This window comes from Corylus avellana, chromosome ca3, assembly GCF_901000735.1.
Source record: "Corylus avellana chromosome ca3, CavTom2PMs-1.0".
NCBI lineage: Eukaryota > Viridiplantae > Streptophyta > Magnoliopsida > Fagales > Betulaceae > Corylus > Corylus avellana.
Window position 1 is genome coordinate 10,438,201 of NC_081543.1, and position 19,341 is coordinate 10,457,541.

At 35.7% G+C, this 19,341-nt stretch overlaps 2 protein-coding genes across 2 annotated transcripts; one reads left to right on the forward strand and one right to left on the reverse strand.

The window, feature by feature from the left end:
• Nucleotides 1-204: 204 nt before the first annotated feature.
• LOC132175180 (rhodanese-like domain-containing protein 8, chloroplastic) lies at nt 205-13,504 on the forward strand. Its single transcript, XM_059587040.1, is given in 9 exon segments — nt 205-528; nt 2,553-2,606; nt 4,451-4,600; nt 5,216-5,378; nt 9,054-9,145; nt 10,796-10,899; nt 11,963-12,238; nt 12,660-12,666; nt 12,669-13,504. Coding segments are annotated over 9 exon segments (1,308 nt in total). The 3' UTR covers nt 12,807-13,504.
• A 539-nt stretch (nt 13,505-14,043) lies between these two features.
• On the reverse strand, nt 14,044-19,210 carry LOC132174988 (general transcription factor IIH subunit 2). The gene is made up of 5 exons (XM_059586774.1): nt 19,013-19,210; nt 16,784-17,075; nt 15,725-16,186; nt 15,076-15,451; nt 14,044-14,271 (listed from the first exon to the last, which is right to left on the reverse strand). Exons 2-5 carry the CDS (start codon nt 17,066-17,068, stop codon nt 14,123-14,125), a joined length of 1,272 nt encoding a protein of 423 aa, XP_059442757.1. The 5' UTR covers nt 17,069-17,075; nt 19,013-19,210; the 3' UTR covers nt 14,044-14,122.
• Nucleotides 19,211-19,341: the final 131 nt, after the last annotated feature.

Consider the following 19,341-nt stretch of genomic DNA (forward strand, 5'->3'; position numbering starts at 1 on the left):
TTACTAAAATTCAATAGTAGATTCGCTTAATTACTAGACGGAAATGATTAAAAGATAGTTGAGAGAATAATTTTTATCATTTTTCTTAATTTTTTCTGATTAAGATAAATGACGTGGCATACTGTTTTTTTTTTTTTTTTTTTTTCAAACGGCTATTTGACATCCTTAAGTTGGGGGGTGTTTGGAGTGCTAGAATAAGGGAGGATGAGGTGCTGTTGTGCGGTTATCTCTGCTGCGCTCACCCCTGCAAGCTCACTATCACCTTCTCCTCGAAGCAGAAGCAGAAGCATTGTTGAACTTCCAAACAACTCTCTCTCCCAATCCCAGAGACATTACCAGCTCTTCTCACTTTCTCTTTGCCCCCGAAAGCGATTCCTCAACAACCGCAATTGTGACGTTTCTGCACAATGCGGCCGCGCCGAGGCGGAAGAGCTTTCAGAGGATGATTTCGTCGTCGTTAATTTTTACCGTTTTGTGTTCATCGAAAACCCAGAGGCCGAGGTCTCCAGGCACCTCTCCTTCTTACAGGTTTGCTCCCAAATCCCTCACTTCTTTACAAAATTCTCTTTCGACCTCTAAATCTTTCAATTTTGCTGCTTGTATTTTTCTTCAATTTGCACACTCCTGTACAGCCAGTAGCTTTTGGGTTTTAGTTAATTCAACTAGTTTTTATGTTTTTCAGTTTGGTGCAATGCCTTCATCTCTTTAATCATAAATATTGTCCATGGAGCTACATTCCCGTATCAAATTTACATGTTTCCTGATAAGAAGTAGATTTATGTTCTTTTGAAATTCGAGGAGAAGCAATAACATAATCTAGAAGCCGTACTGGCGCATTTTAATTTCGTTTAGACTGCCTTGATCACCATGAGTTTCAAATTCATAATCTATTTCTTCAACATCATTTGCTTTTGTGGTGTATCCGGAGAGATAGAAATGATCAAAATGTTGAAGACAGTGAGAGGATGGTGGTGGAACTGAAGGCAGTGACAGTTATAAATTTTGATTACTTGTCAAAAACAAATATTTTGTGAAGTATTTAGCAGATTTAACAAATTTTCAAAAAGAATCATTTTCAATCCCCAGTCATTTGTTGTGCTGAGACTTGTCCTTTTGCATCAAGCCCTCTCTAATACGATCTTGGCTAATGACAATTTTGTTAGCTGTGGGATCCCACATTTGTATATTATTACATTTGCATAGTCAAGAAAAATACATTTTTGGACTTTGTATCCAGCTTATTGTTTTTTTTAGTAATCCATCTGGGTTGACACCATTGGGAAAGAAACGCCTAACAGCATGAACACTCTATAACTGGTTGTTGAAAATAGCGCATCAGTTTGCACAAAATAATAATAAAACCCAGCGAATAAACAAGAAAATAGTACACATAAATTTACATGGTTTGACAAGTTTGCCTACTTTTATGAAGTAGCAATGATGTGTTTTTCTATTAATTGAGGAAGATGAAGATGATACAAGAGAATGGAAACTTTTGAAGGGCCTAAAAGTATTCCTCAAATCTCATGGTTTACATAGCAATATTTATAGCAATCATATGTATAATAAAATAGGTTTACTAAATAATAATCTGTCATGGGTTAAACAACCATTTCATCCAATTCTATTAGAACTAGGCTTCACCATCAACATAAAAAATCTATGAAAAATGTTATATACACTCTCACTCCCACACTTCCTAAATCACCATTAGATTTTGGATGGATCATTATTGAATTTTGGATTTAATGGTGATTTTCACTTTCGCGTCAAAGAGTGTGAGAGTGGGAGTGTGTGTTGCATTTTTCAAAATTTATAGAGAAAATATAGAGGCAAGTGCCAGTTCCTTATTTTTCTTTAACCATTAATGGATCATTGTTACTCCTAAAGCTTGTACCATTTAAATTGTTTGATTAACCACAATAGGTAAAAAAGAGTTACACACATTAGTTCAACCACAATATAAATAGATAAATAGAGCAAGGTGTTGCAGCATTTTGTTTTTGGGTTTCCATGAATAATGTTGTTTATAATAGAAGAGGACATTTCTTTCTTGTACTTTTTAAATATTTTTTTTCCTCGTACTCCTTTTTATAATTTTTTAAAGCAATTCAAACACCAAGGCTAAACAGAGCTTATATGTTTAATGCTGTGCTTGTCTGCCATATTCAATACAATGCAACGGCGTGCTAATTGGTTACTTGCTAAAATAAGATAAATAAGAGGAAAGCTATAATCACTGCTTTCTTATGTTTATTTTCTTGGTTACTGTTTCACTTCTCCTAATCCTCATGGAGCTTGGATCCATTCTAGTGTATATTAATTTCAGTCTTAAAAAGGTACATTACATTTCAGTGTTGTTAATGATATACTTACAAAAAAAAAAAAAAAATTGATCTGAACTACATCCAAGTGTGAATGGACATCGATTAGTAGTAAAAATTATTGAACAATTGTCTGAAATCTATTCCTTTTTTGGATCTGGTCTAAAATATGCTGTCATGCTGTTTACATCTCTCACATTTTAACCTTTTCTCCATATCTATTATTAGGGTCTTGACATACATGGCCGGGTATATCTGAATGAACAAGGGATAAATGCACAGGTAGGTTTCTCCCTGTCGATCAAATCTAATTTCTCAGATTCTCTTTGTGCTTTCCTGTAAATGTTTCTGCATGTGTTTGTCAGCATGTATACTTGTGTGTGTATGGGTCCCTTTTTTTTCAAAAAAAAAAAAATTAGTTATTTGCATTTGTCTTTCTGAATTGAATTTCAACAGTGGGTGTCCACCATGAGTGTCTCATGATGTTGCATGACTCATATAAACCCGCTCCCTGCCTTCTTCCTCTCTTTATACGGATAAATTGCCCACTTTAGCACACAAATTATTGCCATATATTCTTCCTTTAATTTTTATGTTCGGTATATAGTTTCCTGCAGTTCTATGCAATGTGATGTAGTTCCCCAACATGTCTGCTAGACCATAAAGTGTGGGATTTGTACATGGTTGTGTCTGACTTGTTAGAGTCTCCCTAGCCACTCAAAATATCCAAGTCGACATTTATGCTGTGAATGATCAGAAATTTTTTGCTTTATGAGTAAAATAAGTAATGGTTGTGAGATCAGGTTGATATTTCTTTGTTGCATCAATGCCATCGTTACTATGCAAAATATTCCCCCAATTCCCAGGCTCGTATGCTGCTTATGCTAAGAATTTAACTGGAGTTGGAGGTCAATGATGGGCACAAGGAGCTAGGTTTTATGACTTCATGAGCCTGTATATTGTTTGTTTAAATAAATTTAATATGGGGCACTTTTTTAGTAGGTAAATCAATTATGCTGTGATCATAATACAACAGTTTTTACGAATTATATGTGATATACCTCCTGCTCATTGTTGACTGATAAGCATCTTATATTGGTACGAAGTTTCATGGGAGTGATTCTGTGTCTGGGAAATTGGTAAATGCTTTAATAAGTATTTTGGAAATGCAACAAAAAGAGCTTAATCTAAAGAATGGTAGCTATGTATGCAATCACTTAAACAAATAAATACGATATATTGATATGAACCCATATGTTCAATACAGAGGGTATTAGACTACGTGGTAAAGCTATAGAATCAAATTAAAGAGAGTATGTTGGAACAAAGCCCAAACCTTCCTGTTATCACCTACTCTGCACTCTCTCTTTCTCTCCCCTTTGACTTTTTCTCTCTTTTCTGTTTTAATTTCTAAACTCTCAAAGCAAGCCTCATTTGACCTTTTCTCTCTTTGCTGTTTTAATTTCTAAACTCTCAAAGCAAGCCCCATTTCTGATCAACTTATAAAATTTCAGTTCAACTCCTGCACATAGAAAACCCATAACTGATAAACTTAGTCAATCCAAAAACTTTTTTAACCCTAAGACACTTGTAATATAAACTTCGGAAAGTCTTGCTTCAATCATATCTTGCGTAATGACCCTGCACATGAAAAGCTTTAAAGCTACCCAAACAGAAAATCACTCTAAAGACAAGGAAGTTGATTCTGATTCCAAGACTGCATCAGTATGCAAAGCTTAAAGACCTTAGATATACATTTACTAAAGCACTCTATTTCAGTGCAGTTGTAACAAGGTGCACATAATTGTATCCCTGCATCTTGAGGTGGTTTTAATGAGTGTTGCTATTTTTTATAGACAGCTTTCTGGAGGGTAGTTTGGTCCTTTACTTCCCCCTTCTCTTTGTGTCTATACATAGATGGTCAAACATGTTGAGTGAAGATGTAAGTGAGATATTTGGTTCATTAATGCATTATGGTATATAGTGAATCACTATATTTAGAAGTTGAACTATGGAGCAGGATTATTTTGAAATATCTTATAGCTTCATAAAGTAATTATTTACCATCTGTTTAGCATCCATTTCTTAATAACTCCTTCTGATTTGTTTCATCCATCTTCATGCAGTACAGTGGGCCGTCAAAAGATGCTCTTCTGTATGTCAAATGGTTGAGAGAAGATGATAGATTTTCTGATATTTTGGTTCAGATTTCTCCAGCATATAATGGGCATGCCTTTCCAAAGCTGAAGTTGCGCTATAAGCCTTCGTTAGTGCAGGCAAGCTTATATTTTTGTGCATCTCTTTACAATTGTGCATCTTTTTGTTTTTCTTTTCCCCTGTTTCTCTCTTAAAAACTACTTGCCTTATTCTGCTCATGTTTGGGGTTTTGCAGCCTTGTATTTCTCGCTTAATTTTATTCTTAACATTATACCCTCCCTCCCCTATCTTATAAGACTTCTTTGCCTGGCTATTTTCCTCCATGACCTTCTATTTTTTTCATTTTTATTTTTTAATTTTCTTTTTATAATTTATATATTATGTTATATACGTGTGTGTGTGTGTTGTTTTCCTCTCCATTGATAGTTTACTGATTAGTTGGGTGTATGGATTTTGGGGTTGGGAAGGGGGGGGGTTGAGGGATGGAGGATGTATTTGGATCTAGTACTGTTCTGAAGGGACAAGACTCTCCTTTTCATTTTGAGTAGTTCAGCATGTTTTTATATTTCACTTTTTTCTCCTAACTAGCTATGCAGGCCAAACTTCATTTTTTTAAATAAATTTGTAAGTTGTGCACACAACAGGTTTTGGGAACAGGACTATGGCCCAATCCTGCTGGGAGTGTGTTTTGCTTTTGATAAGACTGTTACCTGATTACAATTGTATTTCTCCAGCTGGAAGGAGGCATTTCACATCTTCCTTTGCTAGACTCTTCGGTGCGAGCAACACCCCTAGCACCACCAGAATGGAGAAAGAGATTGGAACCAGGAAATGGAATTGGTGCTCCTTCAAATGAGAAGATTAATACAAACTACATTCTACTGGATGTGAGAAATGGTAGCTCTTCTCTTTTTCCATGATGCTATTTTCTGGCATTTTCTTAGCCACAATGTGCTCGTAATTCCTTTTTATATTTTCACTTGTCAATCCCTTTCGTTTGCATTTACCTACCAGACTTTGTGAAATGAGCAAGATTGGAAGATGTAGCATGATACCGTTATTGTTTCCTTAAATAACCAAAATTAGTCATAACTATGGAATTATTCCTGCCATCAGAATCAATAGTAAAGCACAACCAGCTATCTGGATGAACATATTGGACACCAGCGAAATAGATCATATTTGCATTGGTACCAAAGTGAAACAGATTCACCAAAGATATTTGGATTTGTAACACCACCAAAAGAAGAAAACAAAACAAAACTGATATCAAGTGATATTACTTTCATGCTCTAGTGGTACTTCATTAATAAATTTGTCAACCCATTCCAAGCCATGTTTTGCATCAAACTCTATTTTACTCAATGAGTTCTTCCTTCTAACTAATATAATTTTACTAGGCTATGTCCAAAATAATGTTCAGCAAAATTATCAAATGTAAAACATATGGAAGCCACAGTTTTTCAGTAGCACTAGTTTATTGTTGTATTTTGCTTCATTAAGTACATGGTAGGTGTTAAATCACAACTCGCTAAAGATTCACAACTATGTGAATGGTGTTTATTTTGGTTATGTTTCCTTCATTGGATGTTATTTCGTATCTGAATCCACATATTTCTTTGTGCTTGATCATCTAGTTGTTGACTGAGGTTATGAAAGAGCATACACGGCATGTCTGTATAGTTACAAGTATGGTTAATCTTATCAAAGAAATTCAAATTAGTTTCTTAATTTTCCACCTTAGAACTTATAGGAAAAGCCATTCAATGTGTCTAATATTTGGGAATAGCTAGTCCCAAAGTGGCAGGAATAGAAATTCCCCTGGAATGGCTATTCCTTGCTGTTTAGTTCAGCTAAACTAGGAACAGAAATACCCAGCGAATAACACATCACAAAGGTTTTAAGAGGTTTTTGAAAAGTGAGGAAATTTTTAGATTCTCAAGAATCAAAGGTGTGTAAATGTCCCTTACCTCGCGAAGGAAGAATAAAAAATCTGTCTGGAAAGTCTTGTCTTCTTTCTACACTTTGTTATACTCACACAGATTGAGAGGGGAAGGAGAGGACAAACTTTGGTGGGTTCCGACCCGCCCAAGGAAGTTTGAGGTTAAATCTTTTTACAAGATCCTTGCTTCTAATGAGGCTACCTCTTTTCCTTGGAAGAGTATTTGGCAGACCAAGGCTCCACCAAGAGTTGCTTTCTTCGCTTGGTCTACGGTTCTTGGGAAAATTCTCACTTCGGACAATCTTAGAAAGCGACATCTTATCGTGGTGAATAGATGCAGCCTATGTAAATCAAATGGGAGACTGTTGATCATATCCACCTTCACTGTAAGGTCGCCAATACTCTATGGAACACTATTTTCAGCCGCTTTGGACTCTCTTGGGTTATGCCTTATAGCATGGCGGACCTATTTTCTTGTTGGTGGCCGAGTGGTCATTCTCTAAGTGTTGTTGTGTGGAAGATGGTTCCTCTATGCATTATTTGGTACTGGTGGAGGGAAAGAAATGAGAGAAATTTTGAAGACCAAAAACGGACCTTAGAGGAACTCAAGTCTTTATTCTTGTTCTCTCTTTTTACCTGGACATTAGCCTATTTAGCTCCTTTAGTGATTGGCTATTCTGATTTTCTTGTTTTATTCTCTTCTCTCTCCTAGGCGTTCTCTTCTATACTCCTTGCGTACTAGGGTTGCGTCCCTCTGCACTTTTTGATATATGAAACATTACTTATCAAAAAAAAAAATCTGTAAGGAAAGACTAGGGTTTATGGGCAGGAGTAGAATTTTGAAAATTTGAGATTGATCTGAGATAATCCAAAAGTGTGAGGAGTTTGGGCTTATTCTGTTAAGACTTCACATGTAGAGCATGAAATTAAAATAAAAGGGAGAAGAATCAATGAAAACATTATTCTCACCAGGGCTTTATGAGTCTCAGATGAATCTATAATTGATTCCAGTCCAAGGGAATTGTTACTATTCCTTCCTTTGAATTGCCTCTTCAAGACTAGTTATATAGAAGCCACACTAATAAAAAGTCAAAAAAAAAAGGAACCCTATGAAAATCCTACTTTAACTGATAAATCATTTCTGGTATTATATATGATGCAAATTAAGCTCAAACAAGGAAATTTTGATATTTTTCAATTGAAGGGTGCTAGAACATATTCAATTCAACTAAACCCCAGAAAGACTACTCTACTATCTTTTAACACCTGTGTTGGACCCTTCAGTGGATATTCCATTGACTTTGCAAATCTTCAAAACTCTGTCTTCAACAGTGACAATATATTGTAGCAATGGGGCTGGGGAGCCTTAAAGACATCAAAATTAGCCCCTTTTTTTGGATAAGTTAAAAAAAAAAATTAGCTAGTTCTTTTGCAATTTGGCTTGGATATTTTAGACTTCTGGTCCCCAAGCGTATTCTCATCCAAAAACAAAAGAACTGTTATAATCCAAGTCATGGTAATGGACCCAAACTGCTATCTAAGCTAATAAAGGGAACTGTGATAATCTATGGTGGGGTATTCTAACCTTAGCCATTGACTGGGTTATGATACCATATGAAACAAACCCAAAAGAGAATCCATTCTGAAAGCTCTGTGATTCGGAATAGGATCCTCTCCAGTCCAAAATGGACTGGAGAATATCCTGTTTATGGCTAGGATTTCTAAAATTTCTTCTTAGAAATTCTAAAGCCATAAATAGGACACATATCCACTAACCAAAAATAATAATAAAATATTATTTTAGATTAAAAAAATAATAATAATAAAAAAAATAAAAAATTAGAAAATATTTTTAAAAAAACTAAGGGTGGAGGTCACCTACAAGGGTACCGATCCATCTCTCATTCTGGTGGTCGGCCACCCCATGGTCCAACCTGGTGGTCCCATTTCACCCCTGTGGGCCAAAATGAAAAAAAAAAAAAAAAAAAATTAATGGGGTGGCCCTAGGGGGTGGCCGGACCACCCCTGTTGGGCCATGGGGTGGCTTCGGCCACCCCAGACCTTTTAGTTTGGCTGTTGGGGGTGGCCAGACCACCCCCATGGGCCATGGGGTGGCAGAAACCACCCCAGACCGGGCTGACCACCCTTAGTTTTTTAAAAATATTTTATAATTTTTTATTATTTTATCTAAAATAATATTTTATTATTATTTTTGGCTAGTAGACAAATGTCCTATTTATGGCTTTAGGATTTCTACCAATTCATTTTGAACTGGAGAATATCGAGTTTATGGTAGTATAGTTTATGAATTGGAGAGGATCCTATTCCCTGTGATTCATTTGAAAAGCCATTAAGAACATATGTAATGAAAAATTCATTACAGCTATATGGGGGCAAAACTAATGAGTAAAATGGTAGTATAGACATGATGTATATGTGCTAAGGGCACCTTCTTTCATGCTTGTCTAAATGTAGTTTTATTTCATAATACCGGCTAATATGACAACCTTAGTCATGCATTCTTGTGTGGTGTGAATCTTGTTATTGTTATTGTAGTTCTCAAAACTATCATAGTATTTAGGTTGATTATTCTCATTGAAGTTTGAGATTTTGTGATTGATTGTAATCAGGTTATGAATGGGATATTGGCCATTTCTCTGGGGCTCGACGTCCTTCTGTAGACTGCTTTAGGAGCACTTCATTTGGTCTATCCTCGACAGAGGTATGGTCAATAAACAAAAAACTTCTCCTTTCTTTTTATCCTATTTGGTGTATCTACTTTTTTCACAAAGAGATCCAATTAGAAGGTACACCTGAATTTTGTAAATGCCAAAAAAAGCAATGCATCAAAAAATTAAACGAATTTGAGTCATTAGTTACAATTATGATATACTCAATTTGGAGATCACCCTTTAAACGTAAGAATATAATGCTCTAAAATGTCTCTTTCTAGGTCATTGTAGCCTTACCGTCTTTTCTTCCCATCCTTTGGATGTCGTTTTTGCCTTCCTTGGGCTTAATTCTTGACTTAAAACTAGTTGCATAGATGCAGTTGGGCAATAGCACTTGTAGAAACCATAGCAAAGAGCAAGTCATGTACCACTTTCCACTCTTCCCTCCTTGGTATATTCTGTATTAGCAATTGAAATTCTGATACTAGTAGAAATCGTACTCAAACCTGCTTTGACGTCGAAAATTGAATTACTGTATAATTCATTAATGAGTATCAGGAGATTGAGGATGATGTTATCTGTAGAATTGAAGTAGGGTGGAGAATGCAGATGATAAGAAGCTCACAAAATAATTATATTGAAGATCAAAATTCTTAAAAAAATATGGTCTAATATTGATGTGGGGCCTAATTGGTATCCTCCTTAGGCCATATTTCCTACTATTATGGTCTTACTTTTATGTTTATTTGAGTTAGGAAGTTGCTGGTTTAGTTCTTTTTAGGGTTTTAGTTTTTGATTCGTTGCTTTATGTTATGGGTTTCTTATATTGATGGGTTCTTTTTAATAAATAGGTTCTATTTTATTAATTGATCCTCTCCCAAATATGAATATTCTGCATATTTTGTTATTTTGTTATTAAACAAAGCTTCGATTTTCGTTAATGATACGTGGAAGGTTAAGAAGCATGGGAAGGTTAAGAAATGGATGTTACTTTCAGTAACGTAAAGAGTAGTCTCCAGTTCGACACATGTCCTCATGGTTGAGAACTGTATACTGGGTTTTATCTTTTGTCGAGTTGATTATTACTGTAATTGATTAGAATAGCTAGGGTCGTGTGATTTTGACATTGTTAAATCATTAATGGATAAATGAGCTTTTTGCATTTCTTTTATGTCCGTAGAACCCCACTCATTCTCTCTTGATCATTGAAAGCTTTGAGCATTTCTTTCTCCCCATATGCACCAAACTAAGAAGGAAAAAATTGCATTCCAAACAATAATGTTGTCATTCTGCCCGACCCCCCTATACCAACATGCCAAAAGGTCCACAACCTGTTTAGCCATAAGCCACTTTACCCCAAACATTGGAAAAACCATAATGGAAGTTTTAATGTGTGTAGTGCAACTAGCACCGTGCTTGAATAACTGAGCTTCTAGTTTTATTGGTGCACCTACAAGGTTGGCATTCTTAAATTTAGATAAAGTAAAGAATTGCGTGCAAGGTTGATGATATAATTCTTTTAATATGTAGAAGTGGTGCTACACATTGTTTTTCTTACATGAACAATTACATGTTCGATTAGTCTACAAACATATTAATTTTTATTTCGAGCATCACCGTATTGGGTATGTTGTAAAAATTTATTCTTCTGAAATTGGCTATGGATGTACTTCATTTTGCTCTTGTTTCTGATCGTCCAGGATGTTGCTTCAGATCCTTTAGCAAATGTTGACAAAGAAAAGACGGACATATTGATGTATTGTACTGGAGGTATCCGATGTGATGTGTATTCTACAATTCTAAGGTAACTTTCTCTTTCCTTCTCTCTCTCTCTCTCTCTCTCTCTCTCTGTGCATTTGACATTATAGGAATAGATAAATTTAATCATTTAATTTAAATTCTAATATTCTCTCTCATGTGGGTTCCCCCTTAAAAAGTGAAATACAACAAGTAAAATATTTAATTGAAATGAGAGGTGAATGACGGAAACAAAGTTCGAATTTAGAACCTTTGGCTTTGATACCATGTTAAATCACCACTTATCCTAAAACTTAGGCTTATAGGAAAAATGAATTTAATCATTTAATTTATATTCTAACAGACATCAAATTTTCGAGGATCAACTCCTTTTAATTTGGATTAGCGTGACCACACCTTGTGTTTACTGCTCTCTCATAACACTCGGTTGCTTGTGTGGAAGCAGTCGAGCAACTTCGTGAATATTACTGTTGGGTAAAAGTCATCAATCAATTTTAAGAAGTTTGAACCTTTAAGCGATGGATTTTTTTCTAAACCCATTAAACCATAAGGCGTTGTGCCGATTGTTGGTACTGCAATCCTACTATCTAGTGAAGATCCAAGTATATTATGGAAAATACTAGGTTTTTCCATGTGCATTCCATGAACACTGTTTCGTCCTGGCATTAGAAAAAATTTCTAAGTTGGCATGAGTTACGTGATCTACTTTGATGTGTTTGACCTATGGTGGATTACTTGGGAATGTGTTTAGTCTTAGTATTTTCCAGTGCTTTTTCCAAGTTTTTATGCATATATTGATCTAGTCTGACAATCTATAGAACAATTATAAATGGTTTAGCTCCTTTGCATTACTTATATGTTTTTCATCCATCAGATGTACAAAATCCCACTGTGCATTGCATATAGAAGTGGACCACTCTCATGCATACTGGATGGTGTATTGTATGTGTCTATCAACACATTAAAGACAAATAATTAAAAATGATGGGTAAGAGCCACACGTTGTAGTTACTGTTGCAAGATTATTAGATTCTTTCTTTTTTTACTCAGTTTAAGAGGTTCCTTTTTAAAATAATAATAATAAACAAAAATTAAATTTGATATGGCAGACAAAGGGGCTTTCAAAATTTATACTCCTTGAAGGGTGGTGTTTCCCATTATCTAAAGACTGAAGGTCCTGCAGAATGGGTTGGGAATTTGTTTGTGTTTGATTCGCGTCTTTCTCTCCCACCATCTTCCTACAAGCCTGAAGCCATTGTTAATGCAGCCAGGAGTGAACAAGTTTCTCAGTGTAATACGTTTTCCAGATGCTACGTATGTGGTTCTCAAGTCTCCGAATTAAGGCATAGGAACTGCGCAAATCTCGACTGCAACCTGCTTTTTCTGTAAGCTTCGTTCTCTTTATCCTCCTCACCTAAAGTTCCCAAACTTACATGAACGTAAAAAGCTCCAATGAACCAGGAATACTTTTCTTATGTATAGATTAATTTCTTATGTGACAACAAATACTTTCCTTTCAAATCAAAAGACATGGTAAAGATATTCTGAGTACCCTAATGAATTCACTTTGTTGAGGTATAGGGCCATAATTTTGCCTTGATGTCACTTTGTTTTTCTGTGATCATTTTGGGTGATGACCCTTTTGTAATCTCTTCACTCAGAAGCTGGTCTGATTTGATCTTTTCCATTACTGTGCCCAATGTTTCCATCTTCCTCCCATTATATATCTTTTGTCTTGTATTTTTATTTAATATTGCTTTTTTGACAAACAATCCACTTGAATCATGTATACATGTCTCTTTTCAGATGCTGTATATAGACTGTGTGAAGGATTTAAGAGGATGCTGTTGTGTAAATTGCATTACTGCCCCTCGACTAAGACCCGTGCTGCCTGGGCATCAAAGATACGCAAAATGGCACTTATATCGAGATTTGGAATGCAAAGCAAGTTGACGGCTGGATCAGACATTTATGGATTTGGCTTAGGTGTGTAGATTTTTCAATAGTTTAGATTTAATTCCAAATTTTTCATGAGAAAGAGAGAGCAAGTGAAATAGATCTAGACGGTTGAAAAAAGTACAACATATATGTTGTAGTTATTTTACAACACCTAAGCCAAATCCGGTGTTTATGTCGGTGAGGTTGGAAGCGGATATTGATTGTACGAACTCAAGTTGCAGCCATTAGTGAAGATTTGATGTTTTTTTTTTAGTAAGAAAAAAAACTGGAAAATGGTGTCTGCAGCTTTTGCATCAACAGAGTATTGGTGAAGGTAAAGTCTAATTCAGATGAGAAATCTAGCATAGCAGTCTCCATTAATGGGTATTAACATTGAGTATAAATGCCTGCCAAAAATAAAGCTACTACACATTTGCAAATGCCAAAACAAAGCAGCTACCATATGATAATTTAGAAAATGCTCAAGGTATTCTAGTTTTTACTATAATTTCCTTATAAACCCATATGGTAATAGTCTATATTTAATGAGAATGAGTGATAAGTGATAGTTCACATTTTAGTGGCCGACATGGTGTCACTGAACTAATATGTTAATTTATAACTATGGTAATGTCACGTTGATTGTTACATGACAGTTTATATTTTAGTGACTGACGTAATAAGTGCTATATGGAATACAACACCAGTTTGTACCCTTAACAACACTTTAAAAAAAATTAAAAAAAAAAAAAAATTGTAAGCACAATATATAATGGAACATTCATTTATAAATAATGTGGTGATTTAAGGGGTAGATCCACCTCCCCCAATATATATATATATATATACAACATGCATAGATATACTTGGTTTGTTTCTTTTCTTTAAATTTAACTTTAAAAGTGTACTTTTTTTTTGTTTAGCTAGCCACTTTTCAAAACTATGAAGTATCAAACTCTCTCTCTCTCTCTCTCTCTCTCTCTCTATATATATATATATATATATATATATATATATAACAAATATTATTTTACTGAAAACTTTCTTCCCAAGTAATTACATAAATAAATAATAAAAGTATGAAAATCATACGATATATAAAATGTCACCTGCACCCCACCTTTGTTGAGCATAATTCACCCCACGCTTTCCCGAGAGTCACAGATCTGACCATCCCAAATGGTCTAGAAATCTGGATGGTTCCAAAAGCATACAGTTATTGCCTTGTGACTGGCTTAGGGTTCTTATCAAGAAAAACCATGGCTTAGAGAGAGTGCGTTGAAATACAACTTTTGCACAGAGGGTAGCAGATTATAAAGTCACAGGAACCATCATTCTTCACCAGCAATGGCTGACTTGGAATGCCTGAAGCTCTCACAACCAGGGCAATTATGCAAGCTCTCATGAATGTAAATGTCACAATCAAGGCAGAAGTGCTGTTTGCATTTTGGGCAAGCAACGCGAAGGCTAGGTTTGTTTCCTGTGTCAAAATCAGTTTAAAAAGCAATGGGTAAGTGGGCATGTATCACATGGACATGGATATAGTACATTCAAAGTCATTACAAAAGAAAAGAAACAAGAAGAGATTTTTAAAACTTCAATAGCTGACCTAACTTTTCTAAGATTCCTGGAGCTGGTTATATTGGATATATCAGCTCGCTCGTCTTTTCTTTCTTTTCTCATCATTGTATCACAAATACAAAAGTGGTCTCATAAGTCATTCCATCCTAGTTCTTGCTTCTATACAGCCACTGGCCTGACCCTGCTGCCTATTGTCTTCGATCCTATTCCCAGGGTTGGCTGCTACAACACTTTGCCTAAGGGTGCCAAATCATCTAGCTTTCCCAGATCCTTTATGAATTTTGTGTGTGGATGGTACACCTTATAATTGTTTAAAATATTTTTTTTTCTTCAAGATTTTTGGCTTTCAAAGTACCAAAGTTAGAGGCTAGCTCCCAATTCAAAATATCAAAGTACTTAAATTAGGTTGCAACACAGAGAGTATAGAGTAAATATGAGTCAGCAGCATATTTTATGTACTCCAAGCTATCCCTGCTGAGCAAGACGTGTTGCAATTTCCTCGTGTGGACACACTAGAGCATGATCCAGGACAGGAAGAGATAAGACTTTTTTCTACGGTCGGCTTCCTTGCATAATGTGTGTATACATGTATGTGTGTGTGCACGCGTGCACTAATTACCAAATGCAATTTCAGCATATTAAACATAGAAGATCAATAGGCTGGCCAAATTGGAATTGCATACACACCCTATAAACTACTTACCAGGATTGAGAAGAGATTGTTGGCATCCAAAACATGATCTTGGTAATCTGATATGTGGATCATTCAGAAGTGACGGAGACACCTCATCGAACGGTACTATTGGAAAGAGATGATGATATGACCTTGCCAAATGGGGCGAAGAAATAAGTGTCAATCCACATATTCGACATTCCGTAGGTAACTCACATACACGTGCTTTGCATCTTGGACAAGTGTAACCCCCTCCAATCTTAGCCTCTTTGTGACATGAACAAATAGCTATAGAACTCTCTGCGGCTCTTTGGGGGAAGCCCATCTTTATCAAATTAGCAATGGCAAATTCTGCTATTGCTGGAGGTGGGGGAGCATGTTCCAGTATTAACTCTTTGAAGTGGCCCTGCATAAAATATATAAATGAACATGGTAAAAATGTCGTAAGGAGCACTCAAACACCACTAATTCTCATCATAACTTCACCTTCTTGAACCTCTTTAGACAAAGGTGGATTTCTATGAAAACCACTACTTTTGTTTGCTCAGTCTAAGTTGCCATTTTAAAAATTTTAGGGATTATTATTTCATCTAGATAGCAGCTTTAGCACAAATTCCTTGAGTAAAACGAAATCATTTAAGTCGTGATCTCTAAATACCCAGTAGTTGATTGACCTCACCTCATCCAATGCAACGGAGTATGACCCACCAGTTTCTTGGCAGAGATGTTTGCATATAAAAATTTCTGCAGAGAGACCAATAACTGAACACCTAATTTTCGATTTCTTGCATTTCTGGATGGTCTCCATTATATCTCCCGGATCACAAGTACTGAGAGCAGAATATAAGACGAGAACTTCCCGATGACCATATGATGGAATCTGATTTAGATACCCATGAACAAGATCCAGGGCATTTTGTAGGGAGGATTCACCAGAGCACTCCAGTTTACCCATCAAAGCTTTAACATGGGACTCAGGACTGCCACCAAGATCCGTTAAGCAATGAGCAACCCCATCTTTTATAGTCACAAGAGCAAGTTGACTAAGCGGATTCTGGTCAAAGAACTCTCTAATAAAAGCATCCACATGTTTCGCAACCACAACCATTCGGCTTGGTCGATAATCCATCTCTGCAGCAGCCTAGACATATGAAAAGCAGGCAAATGAAAAGAGAATAAACAATGCATAATAATAAATCAAAGAACTTCCAAAACTTATAAGCCCATGTCTTCTAACCTATCATTGCCATAATTGGTCGAAGGCAATTCCCCAATTATAAGCCATATTTTTGGTGCTTTTAGGAGGTAGAACTGCCTGCTTTCCATATTTTTAGGCAATTCCCAATGCTTAAGCCTAAAAGGCATATCCAATTATAAGCATAATTCAGCTCACAATTAACCCATGTATAGTTGTAGGCTTCAAAGTTATAATACTTTAACCATTTCAGGTTCTGTGAAGAAGTTTGCAGACACTTTCATCAAAATTTTTAAAGGGTACGAAAGATAGTCATTAGCCAAAGCAAAAGAAATGCCAACCATAAAATTCATGTAAATCCCACAATTTAAGTCAATATTCACCACAGAGACACTACATATTAGCTACTACTATTTTGATTTCTCAATCCGGGGAATAGGAACCAATGCATCATTCCTAGCAGATCATATTAAGAACATGTTTACATTATTGAAAAATGAATTACATTTATATGAAACAGGTGTCAAGTTATGAATATGATACCTTTGAGAGGTCGACAACAATGCAGAGATAGCGAATGAGGCCTTTCTGGATACGAGCAGTAGTTGCCAAGGAGGAAAGGGAGCGAATGCGCCGGCGATACTGGGCATGGTAAAGGGTGTTGTTATCAATAGGGCGGAGAAGCCCAGACTCGTCCTCTTGCAGAGCCTCCCATGACCTCTCATCCGCATAAGCTCTCTCCCAAGCATCAAGGTCTTCATTTCCCTCGTCCTCATCATCATCTTCCTCGGCCTCTCCATTCACTCGTCTCCTATCACCATTGTTCATGTCCCCCCTAAACCAAGGATGCAAAATGTTTCTCAGATTGAGACCCAGCAGCCATGACATAAAATTCTGTTGACTTGTTATAACACACCATCACTTACACAAGCTTTTTTAACATCAAAAAGCTAAAACTTTGACAAAATACGATGAAATTTACCCAATATTAACAACTAAATATCCATTGAGATAAAAGCACAAAATATTTCCAAGCAAATGGTAATATTAAAACAAATGAAGCCTAAATAGTTAATAAATGCTAAACATGAAAACAAAATTGCAATGGTTATCTAGAGAAAGAGGAATTTACACTTTTTTCTTTTTGTTTATCCTATTTTTGAAGTCCTATATACTGTAGAGAACGCCTAACCACTTACCATGATTAGGTGAGGATCGCATAAAATACCCGTAAAATCGTATAATTAATCAGTAACTCTAAGTCCTAATGGAATACAACTCAATCTCAACCTACGAAGATCATTCAAGAGTTTACTTTACTATTTATTTTTTTCTTTTCTACTTTTCTATCGTTTTCTCAGCAACCAAACAGAAAGAGAAGGAAAGTACATGTTGGTCCAAAGCTGCGAAGCCCATAAAGACTGAAGCACTGTGATTAGGGGTGGGTATTGGTTCGGTTCGGAAAAGTCATTTTCAGTCGGTTAACCGAAATTGTTGGTTAAATCGGTTTTTTTTTTTTTTTTTTTTGATAAGTAATAGTCAGTTTTATTGAAAGCGTAAAGGCGCCCCAAAGTATGTTGGTTAAATCGGTTAATTCACCGATTGCATTTCGATAACAAAGTATTTCAAAATTTTTGGTTAATCGGTATTCGGTAGTTAGTTAATTTCGGTCAGTTAATCAGTTAACCGTAGGCCTTTTTAATTGGGCCAATGCTATTTTTAAATGGGCCAAAAATTGGTTGTTTTGGGAGCTCAATTTTTTTTTTAGGCTAAAAAGACTAAAATAACTTATTGAACAAGTTTTTTTGGGCTAAGATCAACCTTGAGGGACCAAATTTGTTTTTTGGGCTAAAATAACTTATTGAGCATGTTTTTTTGGGCTAAATAACAAATTTAATGTACAGGTCTGGAGCTTTAACGAAGGTTTTAAATTGGTTTTTTCTGTTCTCATGGTTTTAAATTGGTATGCAGTTCACAAATTGGTTACAAACTTACAAGCTTTAACGAAGGCAAAATATATGTATTTTCACATATATTTTCAGAAAGAACTTTGAATAATAAATAAACAGTTTGAAACTTTTGTTTTAATGGAAAATTGCAGGATATAAAACTGATTCTCTACATAGAACCTACAAAAATGGGTAGATTCAGACAATCCCAAACCTTGGCAAACTTAGAATTCATCAAAGAATAATAAATAAAGTCTCAACTAAGCCACCTCCAACATGGATTACCTTCAATTCCTTAAATTTTCTTCCTTCAATAATTAAACAAATCAAAACATAAACATAATGATCAATATAAAAGAGTAAAAGACCACAAATAAGTAATATCAAATAAGAAAGCAATAAGAATATAAGATGCAAAAAACTTAATCAAACAACAATCAATCAACCTTCTGAGAAAAAAGCCATTGAATGCACCCCATGCACCCAGCCTATACATCATACCTAAAGGTCCTAAACAACCAAAACCTGACACAAACAGAGAAGAAAAACAAGGGCCCAACAGCAATACAAATTTCAAGAATAATTACAGCCATTAGCAAATGCTTATCCAAAATAAGAAAATTTATTTGCAGGAAAAATCAAGGTAGTGTAAATCAGATCAAGGTTGCGTAAAAAACTAAAAATCTATCATTTTCATTCCTAAGTATTCCTAAATCCTAATAATATAAACAAACTCGAAAATAAATGCAAAATCAAAGAATCAAAATCTAAACCCTTAATTAGTTCAAAAAAAAAAAAATGAAGTAACTCGAAAAATCTATACCTGAAAAGACGGGAGACGAGAGATAGATACGACCGCTTGCCGCTTGCAACGAGAAAGCGAGGGAAACGACGGTGAAGTTAAGCCAGCGGACACGACGGGAGACGAGAGAGAGACACGAAGGCTTGCCCGCTTGCCGCAGGAGACTGGAGAGTGGAGAGCTCAGCAGGCGTGAGGAGTTAGGGATTAGAGTTCAAACGAAAGTTTAGCTTGTACTCAAGATTAAAACGACGCCGTTTTGAGTTTCAATTAATTTCGGTAATCGGCAGACGGCCTTACCTGTCTTTAATTTGTATTGTATAAACGTTTCCTCTGCAGCGGCTATCAAATAA

Bases quoted from the DNA above. Each gene is read 5' to 3' on its own strand.
- LOC132174988 (XM_059586774.1), bottom strand. From the start codon at position 17,068: ATGAACAATGGTGATAGGAGACGAGTGAATGGAGAGGCCGAGGAAGAT. The intron at 16,187-16,783 runs GTATCATATTCA...TCATATGTCTAG, and splicing joins TTGTTGTCGACCTCTCAAAG to GCTGCTGCAGAGATGGATTA. The intron at 14,272-15,075 runs GTAAGTAGTTTA...ATTTTGACACAG, and splicing joins ACAATCTCTTCTCAATCCTG to GAAACAAACCTAGCCTTCGC.